The 20,158-nt window shown below is 50.8% G+C and overlaps 1 protein-coding gene across 1 annotated transcript; it reads left to right on the forward strand.

The window, feature by feature from the left end:
* The first annotated feature begins 1,686 nt into the window (after nucleotides 1–1,686).
* Nucleotides 1,687–15,662, forward strand: TTC14 (tetratricopeptide repeat domain 14). Its single transcript, XM_061553065.1, has 13 exons — nucleotides 1,687–1,867; nucleotides 4,030–4,162; nucleotides 5,071–5,201; nucleotides 5,732–5,931; nucleotides 7,012–7,099; nucleotides 7,536–7,665; nucleotides 8,222–8,377; nucleotides 8,892–8,963; nucleotides 9,893–10,012; nucleotides 10,136–10,258; nucleotides 11,060–11,177; nucleotides 14,724–14,837; nucleotides 15,491–15,662. The coding sequence occupies exons 2-12, from the start codon at nucleotides 4,044–4,046 to the stop codon at nucleotides 14,826–14,828; spliced, it is 1,362 nt and encodes a 453-aa protein (XP_061409049.1). The 5' UTR covers nucleotides 1,687–1,867; nucleotides 4,030–4,043; the 3' UTR covers nucleotides 14,829–14,837; nucleotides 15,491–15,662.
* Nucleotides 15,663–20,158: the final 4,496 nt, after the last annotated feature.

Raw genomic sequence — 20,158 nt, forward strand, 5'->3', positions numbered from 1 at the left:
CCTTTTTTGGGAAAGATACCGTATACTTTTTTCGATTTAAAGCTTTCGTGACTGCAAGGATTCATCTTCTTGGTTCTTTCGGTAAAGTCACGTAGAAGGGAAATAATAAAAGTAAGCTACTTTATTATTTTTATTATTGTATTATTTCCCTTCTACGTGACTTTACCGAAAGAACCAAGAAGATGAATACCGTATACTCTTTGGTTATTTCGGTAATGTCACGTAGGTAGAAAAATAAAACAAAATAAAAAAATTGAAATAGAACAATCAAACATCGAACAATTGTTAAGTTAAATAAATTAAACAATTCCAATAATAAAGTAACATGACTTTTCAAATCGCAAAAAATCGCAGCCTTTGCGATTTGCTAATCGCATTGTTTTAAATTGCGATTTCGATTTGAAATCCATTAATCAGCCCTACTGTCAACCCCTTATCAATGCCTGCCTTATTGCAGACCAATTCAGACCTCATTGGTCACCTCGTGCCCTTATAAATCTCAACTTTCATCCTACAAAGTCCCAACACAAATCGACAAGCACATTTTTGCCCGTGTTGAAACGGCCGTGTGGACCTGTACAAGAACACGTGGGTTGACAGTACTGCGTTATATGCACCTTGCCCCACCACCACCCCCCACCACCCCCAACACACCCCCCCACCACCACCCCCCACCACCCCCCCACGACCACCCCACCACCACCCCCCCCACCACCACTCCCCACCCCCCACCACTCCCCCACCCGCACCGCCCACCACCCCCCACCACCACCTCCCACCACCACCTCCCACCACCACCCCCCACCACCCCCCACGACCACCCCACCACCACCCCCCCACCACCCCCCACCACCACCCCCCACCACCACCACCCCCATTCACCACCACCCCCCACCACCACCCCCCACCACCACCACCAGCACCCCCCACCCGCACCGCCCACCACCCCCCACCACCCCCCACCACCACCCCCAACACACACCCCCACCACCCCCCACCACCACCACCAGCACCCCCCACCCGCACCGCCCACCACCCCCCACCACCCCCCACCAACCCCCACCACCACCCCCCACCACCACCCCCCACCACCACCACCCCCCACCCGCACCGCCCACCACCTCCCACCCCACCACCCCCCACCACCCCCCACCCACCACCACCACCCCCCACCACCCCCAACCCCACCCACCACCACCCCCCCACCACCCCCCCACCCTCACTCACCCCACCCCCGACACCCCCCACCACCACCACCCCACCACCCCCACCCCCCACCCCCCACCCCACCACCACCCCCACCCCCACCCCCCACCCCACCACCACCCCCCACCCCACCACCCTCCACCCTTCACCACCCCGCCACCCCCCACCACCCCCATCCACCACCACCCCCCACCCTCACTCACCCCCCATCCACCACCACCCCACCACCACCCCCCCCACCACCTCCATCCACCACCACCCCCCACCCTCACTCACCCCACCCCCCACACCCCCCATCCACCACCCCCCCACCACCACCACCCCCCACCCCCCCCACCACCCCCCACCCCACCACCCCCATCCACCACCACCCCCCACCCCCACCACACCCCACCCCCCACCACCCCACCCCCCCACCACCCCACCCCCCACCACCACCACCACCCCCACCACCACCCCCACCACGTGAAGGGGAAGTCGAGGGCTGCACCGGTCGCGGGGCACGCCGGGATTCCGGGTCGACGCAGGAGGCTCCGCTGGGCCACGTTGCGCTCAAATCACCGATGGCATCGGTCGTAGTCGCGCGGTTTGTCTGAAGCAACAACGAAAGGTTGCCGCCTTGATAACTCCAAGTCGCATCATTACCAATCGCACGCTTGAGGTAAAACGTCTTTAACATTTATTATAAACTGCGGTGTTTGTTTATTTGCCAGACTTAAGTCTGGACTCCGTGTTAAGGCCCTCCCGTGTTAGAATTACAACACCGCCCCCCCCCCCCCAAGTGGGGTTTTACAACAGCAAAACCATTTAAATGTTTAATTTGTAAATGTGTACACGACAGCTGCGTGTTGTGTGTGACACGTCTTGAGGGGGGGCAACTGTACCGCAGTCGTGGTGTCTCTAACATGGCGGGAGATGGTTTCGTGACAATTACAGGCCCCGGACATCGAAACTTGAGGAAATTAACCTCGATAACTCCTTAGTTTAGTGCCGATAAACACGAGTTTTATTCCAGGCCACGGCTCGCAGCTGTGGCGAGTGATCATATCTGACGTTCTGAACCGGGGCCTTTGCTAAGCCCCACTCCCACAACGCGCCATTGACCAGCGTGGTGAAGTATGGTTAAACACCCCCCCCCCCCGCCCACGTGTGTATGTTACCGTATGTACGTGGGGGGAGCGGCCACCAACACCGCCAAACGTGACGATCATTGTCTGAACACGGTCGTGAGGTCTTCCCCTAGGTCGACTCGGCCTCAAATGGGTGCCTGGTTGAGGTGTGTTAGCATCGCCACTGGGGAGACAAAGGCGGCCGGGCGTGGGGGTGACCCCTTTGTGTGACTTTCTGGCCTAAATAGGTGCTACTCGCTAACAGCACTTGCCCCAGCAGCCTGTTAAGGCTACACGAGAGAGGGGGATCTTTGTTTTACTAGATGTTGAACTTCTTTCGCACCGTACGTAGCCAACCGCGTTAATCGGACAGCAAACTAAACGCAAAAGCAATTCTAAAGAAATGTTTTTTTTTTGCAGACTTGGGGGAGGCCTTCATCCAGCAGTGGATTGACTTATCGGTCTCTCAGACGCATTAAATCAGCCGCAAGTCTGACCTTAATTACATCTTTAATTGAAGCACACCTGCACTACATTAAACAGTGGATGTGTTTGCCTAGGTGTGATATTCACTCACAATACAGGGTTTTTTGGGGGTTTAGATCGTGTAAATTACGACACGTATACAAACGTTTTGTACTTGCCAAACGTTTGTATACGCGCCATCGTTTACTGAGCACGTGTGAATTCACACCCCTTTGGACACCCGCGCAAACGAGATGTTCCATCGGAAGGGATTTATCCAGGCGAAATACGTGAAGACAATGATGTTCACGTTAGTTTTTACACTGAACAGCACGTGTTTCCCATCTCTTCCTGCAGCGTGGAAAGCCACCCCCCCCCCTTCGTATGCCCGTTGCCTGCCTTCGTAGGTGCTCAGTTTAGCACGTAGGCTTTCGCGACCAATATTATTCATAGTAAAGTTTTTGGGTTGGATCGCGTTATTTATAAATGTGTCGTAACCCTCCACCACCCGATACGGCCAATCAGTAAGAAAGTGTCACGTTGACAAAAGACAAATAGTTCACTACTTTAGCCCACCGGCAATTCGCCCGATGATGCTGGATGCAATTACCAGCGAAACGTCGTACAACTCAAAAATTGTAAATGTTGTGGTTTCACTCTTCAACACACCGGTGGGCTAAAGTAGTGCACTATTTGTCTTTTGTCAACGTGACACTTTTTTGCTGATTGGCCGTGTCGGGTGGTGGAGGGTTACGACACATTTATAAATAACGCGATCTAACCCAAAAACTTTATTATGAACTTCGTAGGTGCTACTCACGAACAGCACTTGCCCTCAAACGTCTGTTAAGGGGGCATCCATTTAGTAGGTACGCAAAAATCTGTCAAACCTGACCCCTCCCTGTACGCACGCGTACTTTTTACACCCCCCCTCCCCGAATCCTATAGAACGGCCGATATTTAATCCACACAGAAACGATCAAGGATTAATAATATTCACGTGTTTAAGCAAACAGTCCACCGCCGGACTATCTAACTCATTTGAAGGCCAATGTAGACAAATTATTATCGAGGCTTCACTCCCCTCCCCCCCGTTTCCTATGCGTACATTGTCAGTAGACTCCCCCATACGCAATTTTACGCATTTGAGTTAACCCCCCCAGCCCCCCTCCGCCCCCCTCCATGCGTACGTACTAAATGGATGTCACCTAAGGCTACACGGACATGGTCTTTGTCTTCCTTGGGTCAGCCGTGGTAGTCATCATGGACCAGGCGCAGCTGCAGCGCTGCGTGGAGCACCATGGTCCCACGCTGCTCGCGATGCTCCAGGCGGAGCAGGATGAGAACCTGGATGTCGCTGCGATCACTGCCCCCGAGGCCCGGTGAGCTTCCACGTGCCTGTCTGCCCCGTCTATCGATAGTTTGACATTTTAATGTGCAATTTTATTGAGGGGATTTGTTGTCTGGGACTGTTTTTGCTGTTGTTGTTTTGCTGCCTTGCCCCAAGCCTGCGTTTAGTGTCGATAAATCGGAAGGAATTAATGTACCTACGCAAGTAATTTATTTTCCGTGACTTGCTTACCTTTTCTATAATTTACACACTCCTATCGTTTTTAATAGGTTTTGTAAGTTGCTGACCCGACCCCTACTGGGCATCTGTGAATAAGAGCTTCATACCTCATCAGATTCCTTCTCTAGTCTAAATAAACATTTTGATTCTGAATGACTACCTACCAACTCAGTCACTCACCCACTCGCCCTACTTCCCGTTTGACTGTCCACTCCACCGTTTGCCTGTTTAAATGCCCCCCACACCCATTCACCCACCTCTCTTGTTGGTCTGCCTGTCCCTGCCTACACACCCAACCACTTACCTGTTTGTCTATCTACTCACCATTCCAGCTACCTGCCTGCCTGTTTACCTGTATATCCAGCCCCAAATCTCCTACTGCTACCATCCATCTGCCTGTCTACCCACTTACCCGTCCATCCACTCACCTACTCAACCACTAACCTTTCCAACAACACACCAACTCACCCGCCCACTACACACCCACCCGCTCTTCCACTACACACCTATCCATTAACCTGTCTGCCCACGTACCTGCCCACCCACTCCCCTGTCACTCACCCACTGGGGAGCCAAAGTCCGCCAGGCGTGGATGATGCTGCCCACACCATCCCCTTGTGTGCCATGCCAACCTTTGTAGTTGCTCGCTAACAGCAACAGTCTTTGCTTGCTAGATGGGGGATCTTTGTCTTATCTTGTGTGTTTGTACTTGTCCATCAGACTGAGTTCCCCTCCGGACTCCCTGAGCCTCCGCATTCAGCACTTCATAGCTAAGAAAGCCGACCTGCTCTTCGCCAAAGGGTGGAAGTCCCGCGAAGGGAGCGGTCTTACGCGCCAGGATGAGAGGAGAGGTACGACCAGGCTGTCATCCGTCTGTGCACTAATTGAGCGAATCACCCTCAACACAACAGGACCGCAGCCGTTTCACTTTGAACCATTTCTCAACACAACACGAACCATAGTCGTACTGTGCATGCACATGTCATCGTATCATTACCAAGGGCAAATCAGTTTCCAGTATAGGCAATGGCATTGCAACAGGGTAATGGGACCCTGGGTTTTATAAAAAATTGAGTTTTGCCTGATGTCAGGCATTTTGCTACAAGTGCTGGGAACATGCGTTTTTTCGCATTGCACTGCGGGTTGTTTGGCATGATGTGCGACATTAAGCTCCACAACCTTCCAGCTAGTGGAGGGAAGTGTTGGACATGTTGAACGACACGTGATACAACCCAAAACAATATTGAGAGTTAATGTGAATAGATTCTTACACTCACACTGAACAGCACAACTGCAAAAACCTACGGAGTTAGTATTATTTTTATCGACGTGTCACGGCACGTGCCTAATCTTCGACCGACTTGCACATTTCCGTGTGCAGAGTATGTGGCGGTGCCGCCGCCGCTGGAGCAGCTGATGTGCGTGCGGAGCGGGGTGGCGCGCGCCCAGTTCTTCTCCGACGTGGAGCCGCAGGACCTGCTCATCGGCCGCGTCACCGCCGTCAAAGAGTTTGGCTTTTTCGTGAACCTTGTGTGCTTCGACTGCGGAAAGACACGTGACATCGAGCAACTCAACATCACGGTGACTGCCCTCACTGGCTGCCTCCTCCATGCTCAGAGCTATCCCCAGGCTGCCCTCACTACTGCTGCCATCGTAGCTGCCCTGCCCTTATCGGATCTGGATCGCACGTACGCGAGCGATGGTTTTAACCGTTTCCCATTCCGATGCTATACGCGTACGTCATGAGTTTTCTTCTAAAATAACTTATCAGTACCGAGGCTCCCCCCCCCCCAACCCATGTGGGAGGGTGTTTGGCACAGTTTGGCGACAGCTATCATAGAGTGCGATTGTGTCGCTACAGTTTTCTGCGGTGAGTAAAATGTCTTTAAAACAACTGCGCTATGCCTCTCCGAATAAAAATAACGCTAACCGTTTGCGCGGTCTGAGATTCAGTGGTGAACGGACCCACCCTGTAACTTGCACATGTCTCGGAATGGGAAAGGGTTAATTTCCAGCCATAAGTTGATAAAAAAAAGATAGAAACATTTTCTGTGTGCTGAGGATTCTGGGATTTTGTGGCAGGATAGGGTAAGATGATGGGATATTGTAAGAGCAAACTTTGGGAGGTGAAGTGTCAAACCATATGATGGTTGCATTATCTAGCAGAAGAAATTAAGTTACGGAGATGTATAGTGGCATCGGCTGTAATGACTTCCTCTACTTAATACACAATCATTTGCTTGATGCACAGTCAAATGCATTCCAAAAGAAGGAACAATTTGTTCCAAAAGAAGGGGCCCTGTCACATTTGTTTTATTAAACAAGGTACAATGTGTTCTTGAAATACTGCATTCGTTTTCTTTAAGGGGTATGGTGTACTTGTGTATACAATTTCTTCACAAAATCCTGTTACTTCCATAAATACCAGATTTAGCCCATGGTACAGCTTGTAATGTTATTCATATTTTTTTGTTTAAATAAAAAATAAGTGCAAATAACATTAATGAAACAAAAATTCACGTGTCAATTTTCAAACGCGCCATTCAATACTACGGTACCCACTGATCAGTACTTGATCGGTAATAAATTAAGGTGCTGAATGGAGGTGATTAATGTTCCGTATTATGACGATTTTGTGATAAATTGTTGATTCTCTCCCAGGCTCTGTGTCCGGCGAGGGAGATCCCGACACAGGGCCGCTACCACCAGGACCCGTTTGCGTACTACCACCCCGGGGACCTTATTAGAGGTACCAGCACACACAACTCACGCAGGGTGCTTGGCTTGTGTACAATACTGATGATAATAATGTACAGGCCTTTGTCAGGACTCCGCACGACAGTTCAGTCTGGGGTTTTATTTGACCATGCTTCACCACGCCGATCAGTGGGGGTTGGTGAAGGAATGGTGGCAGTAGCTGCTTGGGACTAGATTGCATATAACTAGCCACTCATGTTAGTTGTGGAAATGTTCTCCCTCTAACATGCAATTGGAGAAGCTAATATGTTTGCAATGACAGATACTTGCAAATATAGTTAGTGGGCCATTTTCAATTGGTAGGCCTCATGTGGACACGGGGCGTATAAAATGAAGTCGTGGTTTGGATCTGCCCACGGGCCGTAGGTTTCCCTGCTTCGATGTGTTGTGAAAGGCTGCACGGGAATCTTTGTGTTCATTTTTTGCAGCGGTGATGAAGGACGTGGACGAGGAGCAGGAGAGACTGACCATCTCCGTGCAGACGTCCGCCCTGCCCGAACATGTGGCCCACGTCAAACTGGGCGTCATCAACGCCGAGCAGATGCCCCCGCACTACAGGTAATCGTCGTAGTGGTCTAGCTGCAGGCCGTGTAACTGTACTGGGGCCCACGGGTCGGAGGGGCTCAGGCACTGCTACGAATAGCAGTGGAAATTGGACAGAGCGCTACATTTAATTCTGTATCACATTACCACGTTTTTAAATCCCTGTCCTAACACTGGACTCTATAGACTAACATGGATTGGCTCCCGCTGTACGTATGTATGTTGAACTTGTTTTGCACTATACGTAGCCAACCGTGCTAATCGGAGGTGCGGGGGAAGGACAAAAAACTAAATGGAAAAAGCAGTTCTGAAGAAATTATTTTCAATCTAGATTTGAAAGTGCATAGCTCCAGTGCCTTCCTAATATCGGAAGGAAGAGCGTTCCAGACGGCCGCAGAAGCGCATCTGAAAGCGCGCGATGCAGTGACCGTCTTCTGTTCGATGGTTAGGCAAAAGCCACCTTGCACCGCGCATTCTGAGGTAGCTGGAGGTGAATCGGCTCCACCGTGCCTTTGTGTGCGTGTGTTGTACCTGCTCACACGCATGTGTGACGTGCACGCTGGCGCCACAGGTGCGTGCTGGCGGTGTCTGGGGACGACACGCTGACGTACGAAGATGCGCTGCGCAACTCGGTGGCCTTCTCCAACCCGGCGTGCGTGGAGTTCCTCATGTCGCGCCTGGGCGTCAGCGAGAGCCACCCGCCCTCGCTACTGCGTGGGCTGCAGAGGTGAGCCGAGGCTGTGTGTCTCGGGACGGCCAGTGCAGGGGTAGGGAACACTCGGCCCACGACTTAATCTCGCATGGCCCGCAGCCACATGAGGACTACCTCTTTAAAACGGCACGCAAAGTATATTTATACGTCGCCTAAAGCATCTCGGTCACACTTATCAATTACTAGAGGCGGATTTTTTTCGACTTCGCAACACGGCGTGAAAAAATATTAACGGGGGCAGTCACTTTTGTTGCTCTTTAAAATGCACGTTATTGTTCAAATTTATATTGGATGACAATATATCTGGCCTGCCAAAGTATTATTTGAATGTGCTATTTGACCTTCGGTAAGGAAAAGGTATCCCACTCCTAACCTAACCTCTCAAACACAGCTATCTATGGGTGCAGCTTCTTGAGATGCGGTTGTATTTAGATGCCTTTACAGTCACATTATACAACCTGTCGCCACACCCACCATCGCCGTCGTGTAATGAACTGTGACGTAATTCTTTGTTTGCTTCGTTGTGCAGCTCCGACTTCTCGGCGGAGGATTTTGCGCCGGTGCTGAGACAGAAGCAGTCGACTGCATGGGCTCTGAAGTGGTGAGTTTGAGTGTAAAGGCCGTCAAGCTCTGACACGATATCAAAACGCTTCAATTTTAAATCGCTGTTGTGCCTCCAACTCAGCTCATCGTGCTGTCGGCCAGTGGTCATCCTCTGAATAGATAGGTCTCTGTCATGGGAATGTGGAATTTGCGTTCACGGGGATGAATATGGTCGCACAGGAAAACGTGTGTGTTTGTGCGCAGTCTGCTCACGTGTGTATGCTTGTGTGTTTTGTGTTCGTGTATACTTATCGTGCTTGTGAGCTTGCATATGTTCATACTCTTAGGTTTTTTCGGTAAAGTCACATAGGTATTCTCTTGTGCACGTGTCTGTTCACATGCATGTGTGTGCATGCATTTTGTTGTGTGGACATATTGTCCTGTGCATGCTTATGGAACTGTCATGTAGAACATGTGCACTGCATATAACAGTCACTGCTTATGGCATGTCCTCATCATCTATATGTATAAAAGGGAAATTTGTGAATGTGTGTCTGTTTGAAATGTTTAGCATATTTCCCAACATGCAACAAACTTGAAACTTTGCACGGCAAGTGAGCGGTGACGTCACATCTGTGATGTCACCCGCATGCGGAAGCATTACGCAGTGTGCCCTGCTGACGTCACGCATCCCCCCCCAAGACAAGAATCCAAGTCTCGGGCGAAGCCGGGTCGTAAAGCTAGTATCATATATGCAGTGACTGTTGTGGCATATCTCATGTCGCGTTGTACGTGTGCAGGTGTGTTCATATTCGCACGCGAGTGTATGCCACATGCGTTTGCTTCCTTGTGCATTTCACGCGTGTGCTGGCGTAACTGTGTCCACACGTGTACGTTCTCGCGTGCGAGGTTAAATCCGTATGGATGTACGTGCACGCGCGCATGTTTGAGTGCGTGCTTGTGCTCGTGTATGCTGCCCGTTCCCAGTGTGAAGAGCGGCGTTGATCACTTCAAGTCGGGGCAGCCGGTGGAAGCGATGAACGCGTACAACCGCGCTCTCGAGATGGACCCCACCAACGTGGAGGCCCTGGTGGCGCGCGGCGCGCTGTGAGTGAACCCCCGCCCTCTGCACCCGACGTGGACACCTTGCGATGACTCTGAGCCGCGCGTAAACCTGGGAGCGCCTCTATTCCCCACATGCTTCCCCCCCCCCCCGACACCTCTCTGCAGGTTCGCCAGCAAGGGCAGCCTGACCAAGGCCATGGAGGACCTGGAGGCGGCGCTGGAGGCCTCTCCGACGCACCGAAACGCGCGCAAGTACCTGGGACAGACGCTCTGGCAGCGTGGGCAGCAGTGAGTACAGGGGAACGCGAGCCTGTGTGTGAGTGAGTGTGTGTGTGAATGTTGCGAGCCTGTGTGTTCTTGTGTGTGAGTGTGTGTGTGAGAATGTGTGAGAGCATGTGTGTTTTTTTTGAGGAGCGGGAGTGCAGTGGTTAGTGCACTGCGTTACGAACCCGACAAACGGAGTTTGATTCCCGCTCACAGCCAACATCTGTGACATCTGAACCGGTTCTAGGTTGTATCGGCCTTAAATGGGGAGTTAGTTTGAGGTGTAAACATCCGTATTGCGGAAACAAATGAGGCCGTGCGTGTAGTGGCTTTTAGTTTCACCTGCAGGGAGATAATTTTCTATTCGTTTGGTGGTCTTTTTATACACATCTTAGCTTCTCATTCTTCCACATCCACGCGTTATCAACAAATATAGGGTTTGTATCAAATGGAAGATCTTGTTCTCTAGTTGTGACATGCTGAATTTGTGTGTACTCTTAACTTCAATTTAAAAAAACTTCAATTTAAACTTCAATAAAAAAAAATCCCATATACAACGGCGGTATAGCTGTGCCATGATTAACGGTTTTGGCCGCTAATGATTTTCCATGCTCAAATAAGCTTTTCGGGGGCAGTGGGTCGTGCCATCGGCCCACCCTGAATTCCACATTCCTCCGGTCGGCTCTCCCTCGCAGCACTCTCCCCCAACAGTAGCACTAACGCGTCGGTGCTTCGGGGTCTGTTACCCCGAGTGTCTCTGTGCGCACTGCTGCCTGTCTGTGTTGTACACCCTCCCTGTGTCTCACCCGTTCCTCGCCTCCTTAGGGTGTTTGCCGAGGGGCAGCTGCTGAGCGCCGAGTCACTGTACCAGCGCGCGCTGGAGCTGGTGCCGGAGCTGGGCCCGGCTCACGACGGCCTCAGGGCCGTGAGAGCCAAGCTGCAGGTGAATGCGGTGCATATGTTCTTGGTTCTTTCGGTAAAGTCACGTAGAAGAGAAGTAATAAAATAATAAAAATTAAACATAAACAAGCAGCTGTCCTCAGGTGAAAACCAGGTCTGTCGAGGCGACAGCGTCTGTTGGGGCGACAGAGGAAAGTTCACGTTTAACCCCCGCGATGATGTTGGAAGCGAAGATTTATGTTTTTAATTGCAGCACGGCATCAACTCTTCGATTAGAGTCTGTTCTTAAGTCCACGATAGAGGTGCAAAATTTCGCGAGTGAGATTCGATTTATTTACGGGTTTTTTTTGCATGTGGTGAGCTGCTGTTGCCTGCGACTGAACTCCAGATCAAAATACTGACAAGTTGTTTTGTGCTGCTCGTGTATGTGTCTTTGTACGTGTGTGTGTGTGTGCGTGCGCGCGTGTGTACGTGTGGCCGTGTGCACCTGTGGGGTTCGCCCACCACGGGGCACCCTGAATCGATGGCGATGGTGACGTCATCCTGTCTCCTCCTTCACCACCACCATCACCGCACTCGAACCCCCTGCCTGGCCGGTGACACTGGTAACGCTGGTAATGCACGATTCACTACACCTCACTCTCTTCCACGGAGTAATGCCTGGTGCGTTACATTTTCATTTGTGTGTGCTGTATCGTCTACAATATTTACTGTGATGGCCTTATTTATATAATGGCGTGCGTTAAAATTTGCACAATTTTATTTATCGTGTACCGTCCTGTATTGTATTTAATTTATTTACTTATCATGGTTTTTGGTTTTTCCCCCATACATTTTAAACTGAAATCCGATCGAATACAATCGCGTTCGCGTGTATATCTCTAAACCGCGGAATAAATTACTCCCAAAAACGTGTTACGCCCGTGTTAATGTGTGACCTGCGCTGCCGATGCGTGCCAAAAATGTTGTTACGTTTCTACTGGGCGTCTTATGTCCTTGTTTGGGATTTAAATGTGTGTGGGTGTTGCGTGTGTGTCAATGTGCGTTTGTTGCTTCTGTTGTCTGCTTGGGTTGTGTGTGAGGATGTGTGTTTTATTGCCTGTGTATGTGTTGGCGTGTTTGGGGTTTTCGGAGTGTATGTTGTTATATATCGCAATACACTTTGGTGTGTGTGGGTGCTTGTGTTTTTTTGTGGATGTGGTTTGTGTGTTGTCGTGCATATTGTCATATCCATCTGTGTGTCCGTGTGTGTGTTTGCCCGTGTCGTTGAGATGTGCGCGAGGGTTTTTCTTTTGTGGTGGGTGTGCGTGGATGTTTGAGGTTGCTTATTGTGTGTTGTGTATATTGTACGTTCCTGTTGCTGTGTCTGTTAATTTACGTGTTGCATTGCTTTGTGTGAGGTTGTGTGCTGTGCATTTGGTTGTGTGGCTGAGTGGTGGTGTGCATTGTTTATATCGAATGGGGTGTGTGGGGTTGAGTGTATTGTGTGTGTTTGCCTGTTGCCATTGGTATTGGTGTGTTATGGGTTACGTGTGTGTTGGGTTATGTTATTGTTTATAATAATGGGTTATGTTTGAATGGTGATGTGTCGTGTGTGTGTCTATTGGCGTGTGTTTTTGGATATTGGTCTGTGACTGTTGATATTTTTGGGTTAAACCTCTTCCCTATTCTACTGCTACACCTAACACCATAAAACTTTCTACATATTTTAATCGAATATTTTTAAACTATAAATCACGTTTACAACTCTACCTTCTCTTACCATATATACATGTTACTGTGCTAAATTATTTTACTAATTTGAACATTAAATAATCTAACAAATAAAACAAAATAACTTTTAAAACCTTTTATCACCCCTGTAACATTTTCTCAATTTTTATTTTCACACTTTCTCGTTAATTGGCCATCATGTTGAAATACTTCGTTTTATCATTACGTTACCATTTGCATGCAACTTAATGTTCTCAATCAATGTTGTTGTGTTACTTGCCGAATGAAAATCGGACTTTTTTTTCTGCCATTTTAAAACAATTGTGACATTTTATTTTTGGTACAACCAATTCTTAAAACCATTCCTAATTTTGTGCACTAACGTCACTTTAACCCATGTTCTTTAACCACAACTCACCAATCTAAAACCTTGCATCCGAATGTTTTGATTCCAACGCGGTCACTTCCACTGTCACTCGCGCATTGAAATGTACATGTGACTTGTTTCCACATTTCATTACGAATCGTATTTTTGTTAATCGTCAACATTACCAACATCGAAATTGGGCATTACGTTTTTTTTGCATTTCAAATTACGCTAATTTATGTCACCGAAACGGTTGTAAATCCTGTTCTGATGTGACGATGGAAACCTCGCCCCTGTTTGCAAATATTTAACAATCGTGCAATCCGCGTTAACATGTTCTCGCTCTCAACACGCGCACATTTGCTCCATGTGTCATAATTTGGTGCAATTTTTGGTTTATTTTATCGTGCAAAACAAACCTTTAATTACCCGTTGAAACTGTTGCAATTTTAATTAATTTATTTTCTCACTTTGTAAAACGTTTTGTAAAATGACATTGAGAATTGTTTGTGAATTTTACCCGACTCTGCGGGGACGGGAATTGGAACACGTTGCCAACCATCGGTGGCTTACGGCGTGCACGAGTTGCGTTCACCTGGGCTCGCTCGACTCCCAACTACCGCCCTCACCCCCCCCTCCCCCCACGAGCACGGTCGGGGTAACGATCGCACTCGTGTTCCCGATGCACACGCTCGCCTTGTTCTGTGTTCGCAAAACAAAAATCCCCTTCGCCAAAACCAAACGACCCGAAACAAAAACTCATTAAACCGAAACCCAAATACGTTCAATGGAAACCAAAACCCCGCTGAAACGAAACCCAATGATGTACTACTGCCCCGGAGCTGCTCGATTATTTTCTCACCATCATCATCGGACAAACACTGCGTCTGTCTCATCGGCACGAGCGCTCCACGCTGCACGCAACTCACTCTTGGTCTGCGACTTCGCGTTCTCGCTGCGTTGACGTAAAATTTATTTGCTTCTGGAAAAATGCGCACACTGCCCGCAAATTGCGCACGTTCGATAAACGTGTGCCCAATGTACTGCTTTGCCAATACGATGGCAATGCAACATGACGTGCGTCACATTAAACCCCGGCTTAATTGACTCCGTCAACGCGGTCGTAAAATTCGAATCTCCCTGCCCTAAATCTGTGACGCTGCGTGTACATGTATGGTACACATTGTGTGGTTATACATTTACACGCGCATATTTGCGCGCGTGCGTCGTACGCCCCGGCCGTTCCCTTTGGACCCAACATTTACCGTCGTGCAAATTCTCCCGGTTGTGGCGGCTGGGGTGGGCGGGGCACCAACCCGTTGACGCACGCGCAAACCATTGCCGCCGCTTGCTCCCGTTCGGGGTGCCTCGATCGTTTTCCCGACCGCTTGGTCCACTCGTCCACGGCTCGTCCACGGCTCGTCCACCCTCCTTGCTGCCGCCCGGCTGGAATTGCCACCCGTGGACCCGGCACCTTCCGTCTCGGCTCGCGCTCTGGCGGGCGTGGAGGAGCGGGAGGCGGAGGTGAAACTGGAGGAGAAGAAGCGGCAACAGAAGGAGGACTGTCGCCCGGGAAGCGACGAGTGCGGACAAGCTGCGGCAGCTGCTCCATGACGAGAAGAGGTGAGACGCTCATCGATTATTCCGCTGTTGGATGAAAGTCTCTCATCATGCCTTCACGGTCTGTTGTGTAACTATCCCTCAGTCTGGCCACCTGCACAGGAGCTGATCTCATTGCTTCGTCTCCGTGGTGGACATATTCTCGGGCGTAATTTTCTCTTTTGGCTGCCACTGTTAATAGTCGTGACTATTGGCCATTATCCCTTTTTAGCAACGTGTCCTGACCAAGCCCACTTATACTAACAGTCAACATGATGTCTTGATTTTCATGACTCAATGGATGAGAAATGCTCTTCTAAGTTGTTCTTTCGTGATAGTCGTGGCGAGCGCTGCTCCTTTCTCCTTCGCAACGTTTTTGGAAGTAAGTCGCGATTAGTGATGATGCCACTGATCATGACAATGTTGCTGCTGATGGTACTCTGTTTTCGCTCATACTTATTGATATCAATGGTGCTTATGATGTTATTGATGATACTGATAATGACTACACCGATTAATCATTTTGAAGCCCAGCTGTTTTAGTCATAGCGCAAGTCCGTCCGTTGCGTGTGCGCTACCGAATGCGACACTGGCACACTGTGCTTTGTTGAATTAAAGTGATGAGCTAATGCTCTTATCGATGACTCGTTGAACCAAACGACCAATCCTTGTTGCAGAACGCAGAAGAAACGCAGGCGAACGCCCTCGGAGTCTTCATCCGTCATCACGGTCTCCTCCACCGACTCTTCCGAGTCTTCGCACTCCTCCTCTGGTGGCGGCGGAGGCGGCTCTCGAAAGCACAAGCGCAGCGGGAAGAAGCGTGTCAAGAAGAAGCCGTCCAAGTCGAAGGCGAGGGGCAAAGGCAAAGGGAAGAAGAAGAAGAAGACGAGTGGGCACAGAAAGAAACGGAAGTCTTCCTCGTCCAAACCCAAGCGCAAGCGGAGGCACAGCGAGAGCAGCGGCGAGCGCCGGTCCCACGCCAAGCGGCAGCGGCCGAGCTCCAGCAGCCGGCGGAGAACCGAGTCTGAGTCACAGAGAAGCCGCAAGGAGTCCGTGACGGAGAGATCGGGGGGGCGAGCGCCGCGATCCATCTCTCACCACTCGTCCTCTTCTTCCTCCTCCACCACCTCGCGGTCGCGAACACGATCGGGCTCTGAGCGAAGCACCAATGGGAAGACCTTCGTACGCGAAAAACAACGCGGGGAAGAAGCGGCCTTCCTTGGGCAGTGGCAGCTGCAGAAGTGTCTCCCCAGGTCCGGACAGACGCTGCTCCCCGGTCGAACAAGGGTCGGTGAGGAGAGGGGACGACTCGTACGATCGCAGTTATGCCCGGAGCACGATAGGGGGAAGGCCGCTCGCCCTCGCAGGGGAGGTCTGGCCGTAACAAGTCCCCGTGCGCAGAACGGAAAGAGCAGCCTGCGGGCCCGGACGCGGTGGGGGCGGGGGGTTCACGCTCGCCGCGCCGCTCCCGCGAGTGGTACCGCCACGACTACCACGGTGCTGGTGACGCCTGCTCCCCGCCACCCTGCACGTCTGGATCGTTCCTGCGTGACGGAAGGGCGGGCAGAGCGCCCAGCGTGGTGGTCGTGTCGGACTCCAGCGATAATTCACCGAGCGCCTCGCGGGGCCCCGGCCCGCGACATGAGCAGCCAGGCCATGTCCGCGGCGGTAGTCGTCGTGGTTGTGGCGTCGGTGGCCACGCATCCACCGATCGGTCGGGCCTGGGGCAGCTGAGCGTCTCGTATGACTCGCAGCAGGAGGAGGAGGTGGAGTATGCGGAGGAGGACTTGTGGCGTCGTCACGATGCTTCAGGCGCCAGAGCGTCGCGCAATGAGGACGGGAAAACTCAGCGGAGGCACGAGTCCGAGCGCTTGGCAGGGAGCGGGAGGAGGCAGGGCCACAGTGTCGAGCCCAGAGGAGGCCGCTGTGCCGGTGGCGGCGACGCTCGTGATTATTGGGAGCGCGGGCAGAACAGGAGCTTTGAGGGCCCTGAGAGACCAAGCCACAGGTCCTCAGCGAGCCTGGCGTCCGACGTGGTGGAGGCGACGGCTTTCGGAGCAGAGCAGGGTGCACCCCGAACGGGAGAGCGAATGGGCAACTGGAAGGGGGAGGAAAGCAGGAGGCAGCGGACGGTTTCGGGCAGTGGAGGAAGAGGCGATAGTGGTGGAGGAGCAGGAGGTGGTAGGGAGATAGGCGGAGGAAGGTTGCGGTCAATATCAGGTGGAGACAGAGGAGCAGGGGGGGATCGTGGAGAAGATGGCGGTGGTGTTGAAGATTCAGCCGCCTGGGAGCAGGGAGGGGAGAGGAGTGGTGAGGGGAGATCTGGGAAGTTGCTCAACTCGCAGCCAGACAGGGATCTCCCACAGCAGCTGCAGGATATCCTGGGCAAGATCGAGAGGTTCAAGCGCGACAAGAACAAGGAGACTACCGCGTGAACAAAATGTGTATTATTTTGTCCCTTTACTACCATGGGGGATTTGGGGGTAGACACAAGCCTAGACTAACAAACCAGGTGCTGGGTTGTTTCATCTGTATATGTACAGCCTCTTTGTCAATCAACTTCTCCCCACACCGTCTGGGTATTGGAGGTTATTTTATCATACCTTTGCTATGGTGGGCAGTCCAGGTTGGGGCATATACAGGGAGCACAGAAGTAGAGCACGGCAAATGTTTGTTGCCGCAGTGCCCTCTCCTGCCTACGGTGTAGCCCTGCAGCCTTTAACACCTTTTGTGTGTAATGGTCACCTATCCAAGCACTATATCTAGGCTCGTGCTTGCTTCCTCTTCCGAGTTTGAAGACATTCCGAGTGATTAAGTCACAGGTAACCTACGGGACCTCTTTTTTTCTCGACAGTTTAAAAATGATGAAAAAATAATCTGCTTTCTGGCATTGGTAATCGTTACAGCTGTAAAATGTCCCTCTACGTGCACCGGGCTCCATAGGCTTCACGTGGAGACCGCTCCTCGCTGAGCATCGCACGTTGCGACGTAGACGTAGAGCAGAATGGTGGTGGCTTGTGTGATGCCACCGGAGGGCGCTGTAAACATCTGAAAGTTGTGTAGCTGTGACTTAAACATTATTTTTTTCCTCACTATTGAATGTTGAAACTGGTGTAGGGCAGCCCGTGATACACAGCCCCGACATGTTTCCACAAACTAGGGAGCCCACTCGTTTTTTTTAAGGTTGCGTCTTTAAGTAAGTGCATGATTCTCTCCTGACGGGACATGAGAAACATTTACAAATGAAAGGATGACGTTGGCATTTCAGAGAATGAAGATTTATGCCACTCCTGGGATAGGTTGAAGAAAATGTCTCTGCGTTGCTGGAGGCGATGGTTTTTTTTGTTCAAAGTTCGTCGTTGGTTTTGGAGACTGTTCGAGCCCACAGGGACATTTTGACCACGGTTCGGCCGCCTAAAGGACAGCCTCGCCTCCCCGAAGTGGAATTCTCTCGTGTCAGCACCACAAGGGAAGCCGACAGACAAGAGGCCATGGACAGTCAACGCTAAACAGAGTGTTTTGAATAAGGATTTGTTTATCAGTCGTCGTGGGATGCTGTTAAGCTCAAGACAATGATTTAAACAATTTGCCAAATATCCGGTAACGTGGAAAGCATTTTTGTGTTATTACTACCTGCGTAGATTTGTCTTGGTTGCGCTATACAACTCTCCCTTTGTGTTTTCGGGTTGTACCGCATGTTGTTTGTTATGATGTCCAACGTTTTGCTCCAGAAGCTCCCAGCACTTGGAGCGCAGTGTCGGACATTCTGCCGAATGACACGCAGTGCAAAACCGAAAATGCATCCGAGAGATATTTCTGTGCGTTTTTTTTTGTTATGTTTAACCACGAGCTTAGTAATTTTCATCACCATGAATTGTCTTAATGATGTTCTCTTTTCATGACATGGAAAGCCTGTCTCTTTGCTGAAATAACATGAGGCTGAATTCATCTCTAATGGTGGCCTTGAGGGGTGGAAACTCAATATTTCTACAGCGTGGGCCGGAGGAAGGACACTCTTGAGCTCACACATTGATACTGATCTTGTCGATCCTGGAGGAATAGTATGTTGACCCCTCTCCCCTCCCCACCGTACAGTCATCCAATTGCGAGTTGCGTGTTCATCGGAGTGTCCACCAGATGTATGGGAAGCTGAATAATCTACAGGTAGAGCATGCCTGAGACTCATTGAAGGACTTCAGGCTCCTCGAGATTGCCCTAGGGGCTCGTTGGTGCTGCCCTATCGGCCCCGGCTGTCCCTGGGGCTTATTGGTGCTGGGCCCCCTGATTGCTTTATCATCGGCTGTGCCACCGTGTTCCTCTCTCCCCTCCCCAATTGTACCCCTTGATCTAACCACTCCTTCACTCACCCCCTTCTTCCTATTTCATTTTTTTAGGAAAGCACCTCCGGATACTTATTCCATTTAGATGCTATATACATTATAATTGTTGCTGGAATTACCTACGTTGGGAAAGGGAACATTTACGATCTAAAGGTTGGTTGTAGATCAATACCTGTACGTTAGATTACCAGTGATAATTATTTATTTAGCTTGATTGTGTTTGCGCTGAGCCAGGCAGCGTCTTCATTATTTGAAGAATGCCTTGTCCTCAGACCCCCTCTAAAGCTTCGTTAACAGACGCGCGGTCTTTAACAACGAGCGGCGTCGCCGTCTGTCTTGCACCACGACCACAGGTCGAGTTGTCACGTAAACCTCACCCGTGCAGGTTTGCTGCACACAGGCCTCTCGCCCTGTGCAGGTTTTCCAAACACGCGAGGCCTTGGCCAGTTCGGGAAAGCCTGTTGAGCAGGGCCGAGTCGAGGCGTTGAAGATCAAACCAGGCGGGGCGGATTGCAGGCGTCCACGAGGAATTGGTTCCTAGTTGACGATAAACCACTCGCATCATCAATGACCACTTGCACGTCCTGGCGTGGCAATGTTGGTCCACAGTGGGTGCCTTTTTAACAGACGGGCATTTGGCGGGCTGCAGAGATTTGACATACGTCAGACGCGAATCTTCATCCGTAGCTTGCCAGTCGCGTGCAGAGGAGTGACGTTGCTCAGAACTGCCAGCCAAAGAAGTAGAGTTGGTTGAACAGTGCCTGAGATGATGTGCGTTGTGGAATGTAGCTGCATGTCAATCTAGCTCTGTGTATGACCGACCCCAGTCAGGCGTGCGGTGCATGGGGTTCTACCGTCGAGTACGAGACTTGAGTGCAGACGTCTGTAGAGTTGGAGCATTGGGGCCCCCGTGACGAGCCAGCAAACGTGTGCTGAGTTGCGAGTAGGAATAGCCATATCTGATGGTGAGATGCCTAATTTTCATCTCGTCTCGAAGTACGTTTT

The sequence above is a fragment of the Lethenteron reissneri genome, chromosome 2 (genome assembly GCF_015708825.2).
Source record: "Lethenteron reissneri isolate LAM-NWPU_2019-01 chromosome 2, ASM1570882v1, whole genome shotgun sequence".
Taxonomy (NCBI): Eukaryota; Metazoa; Chordata; class Hyperoartia; order Petromyzontiformes; family Petromyzontidae; genus Lethenteron; species Lethenteron reissneri.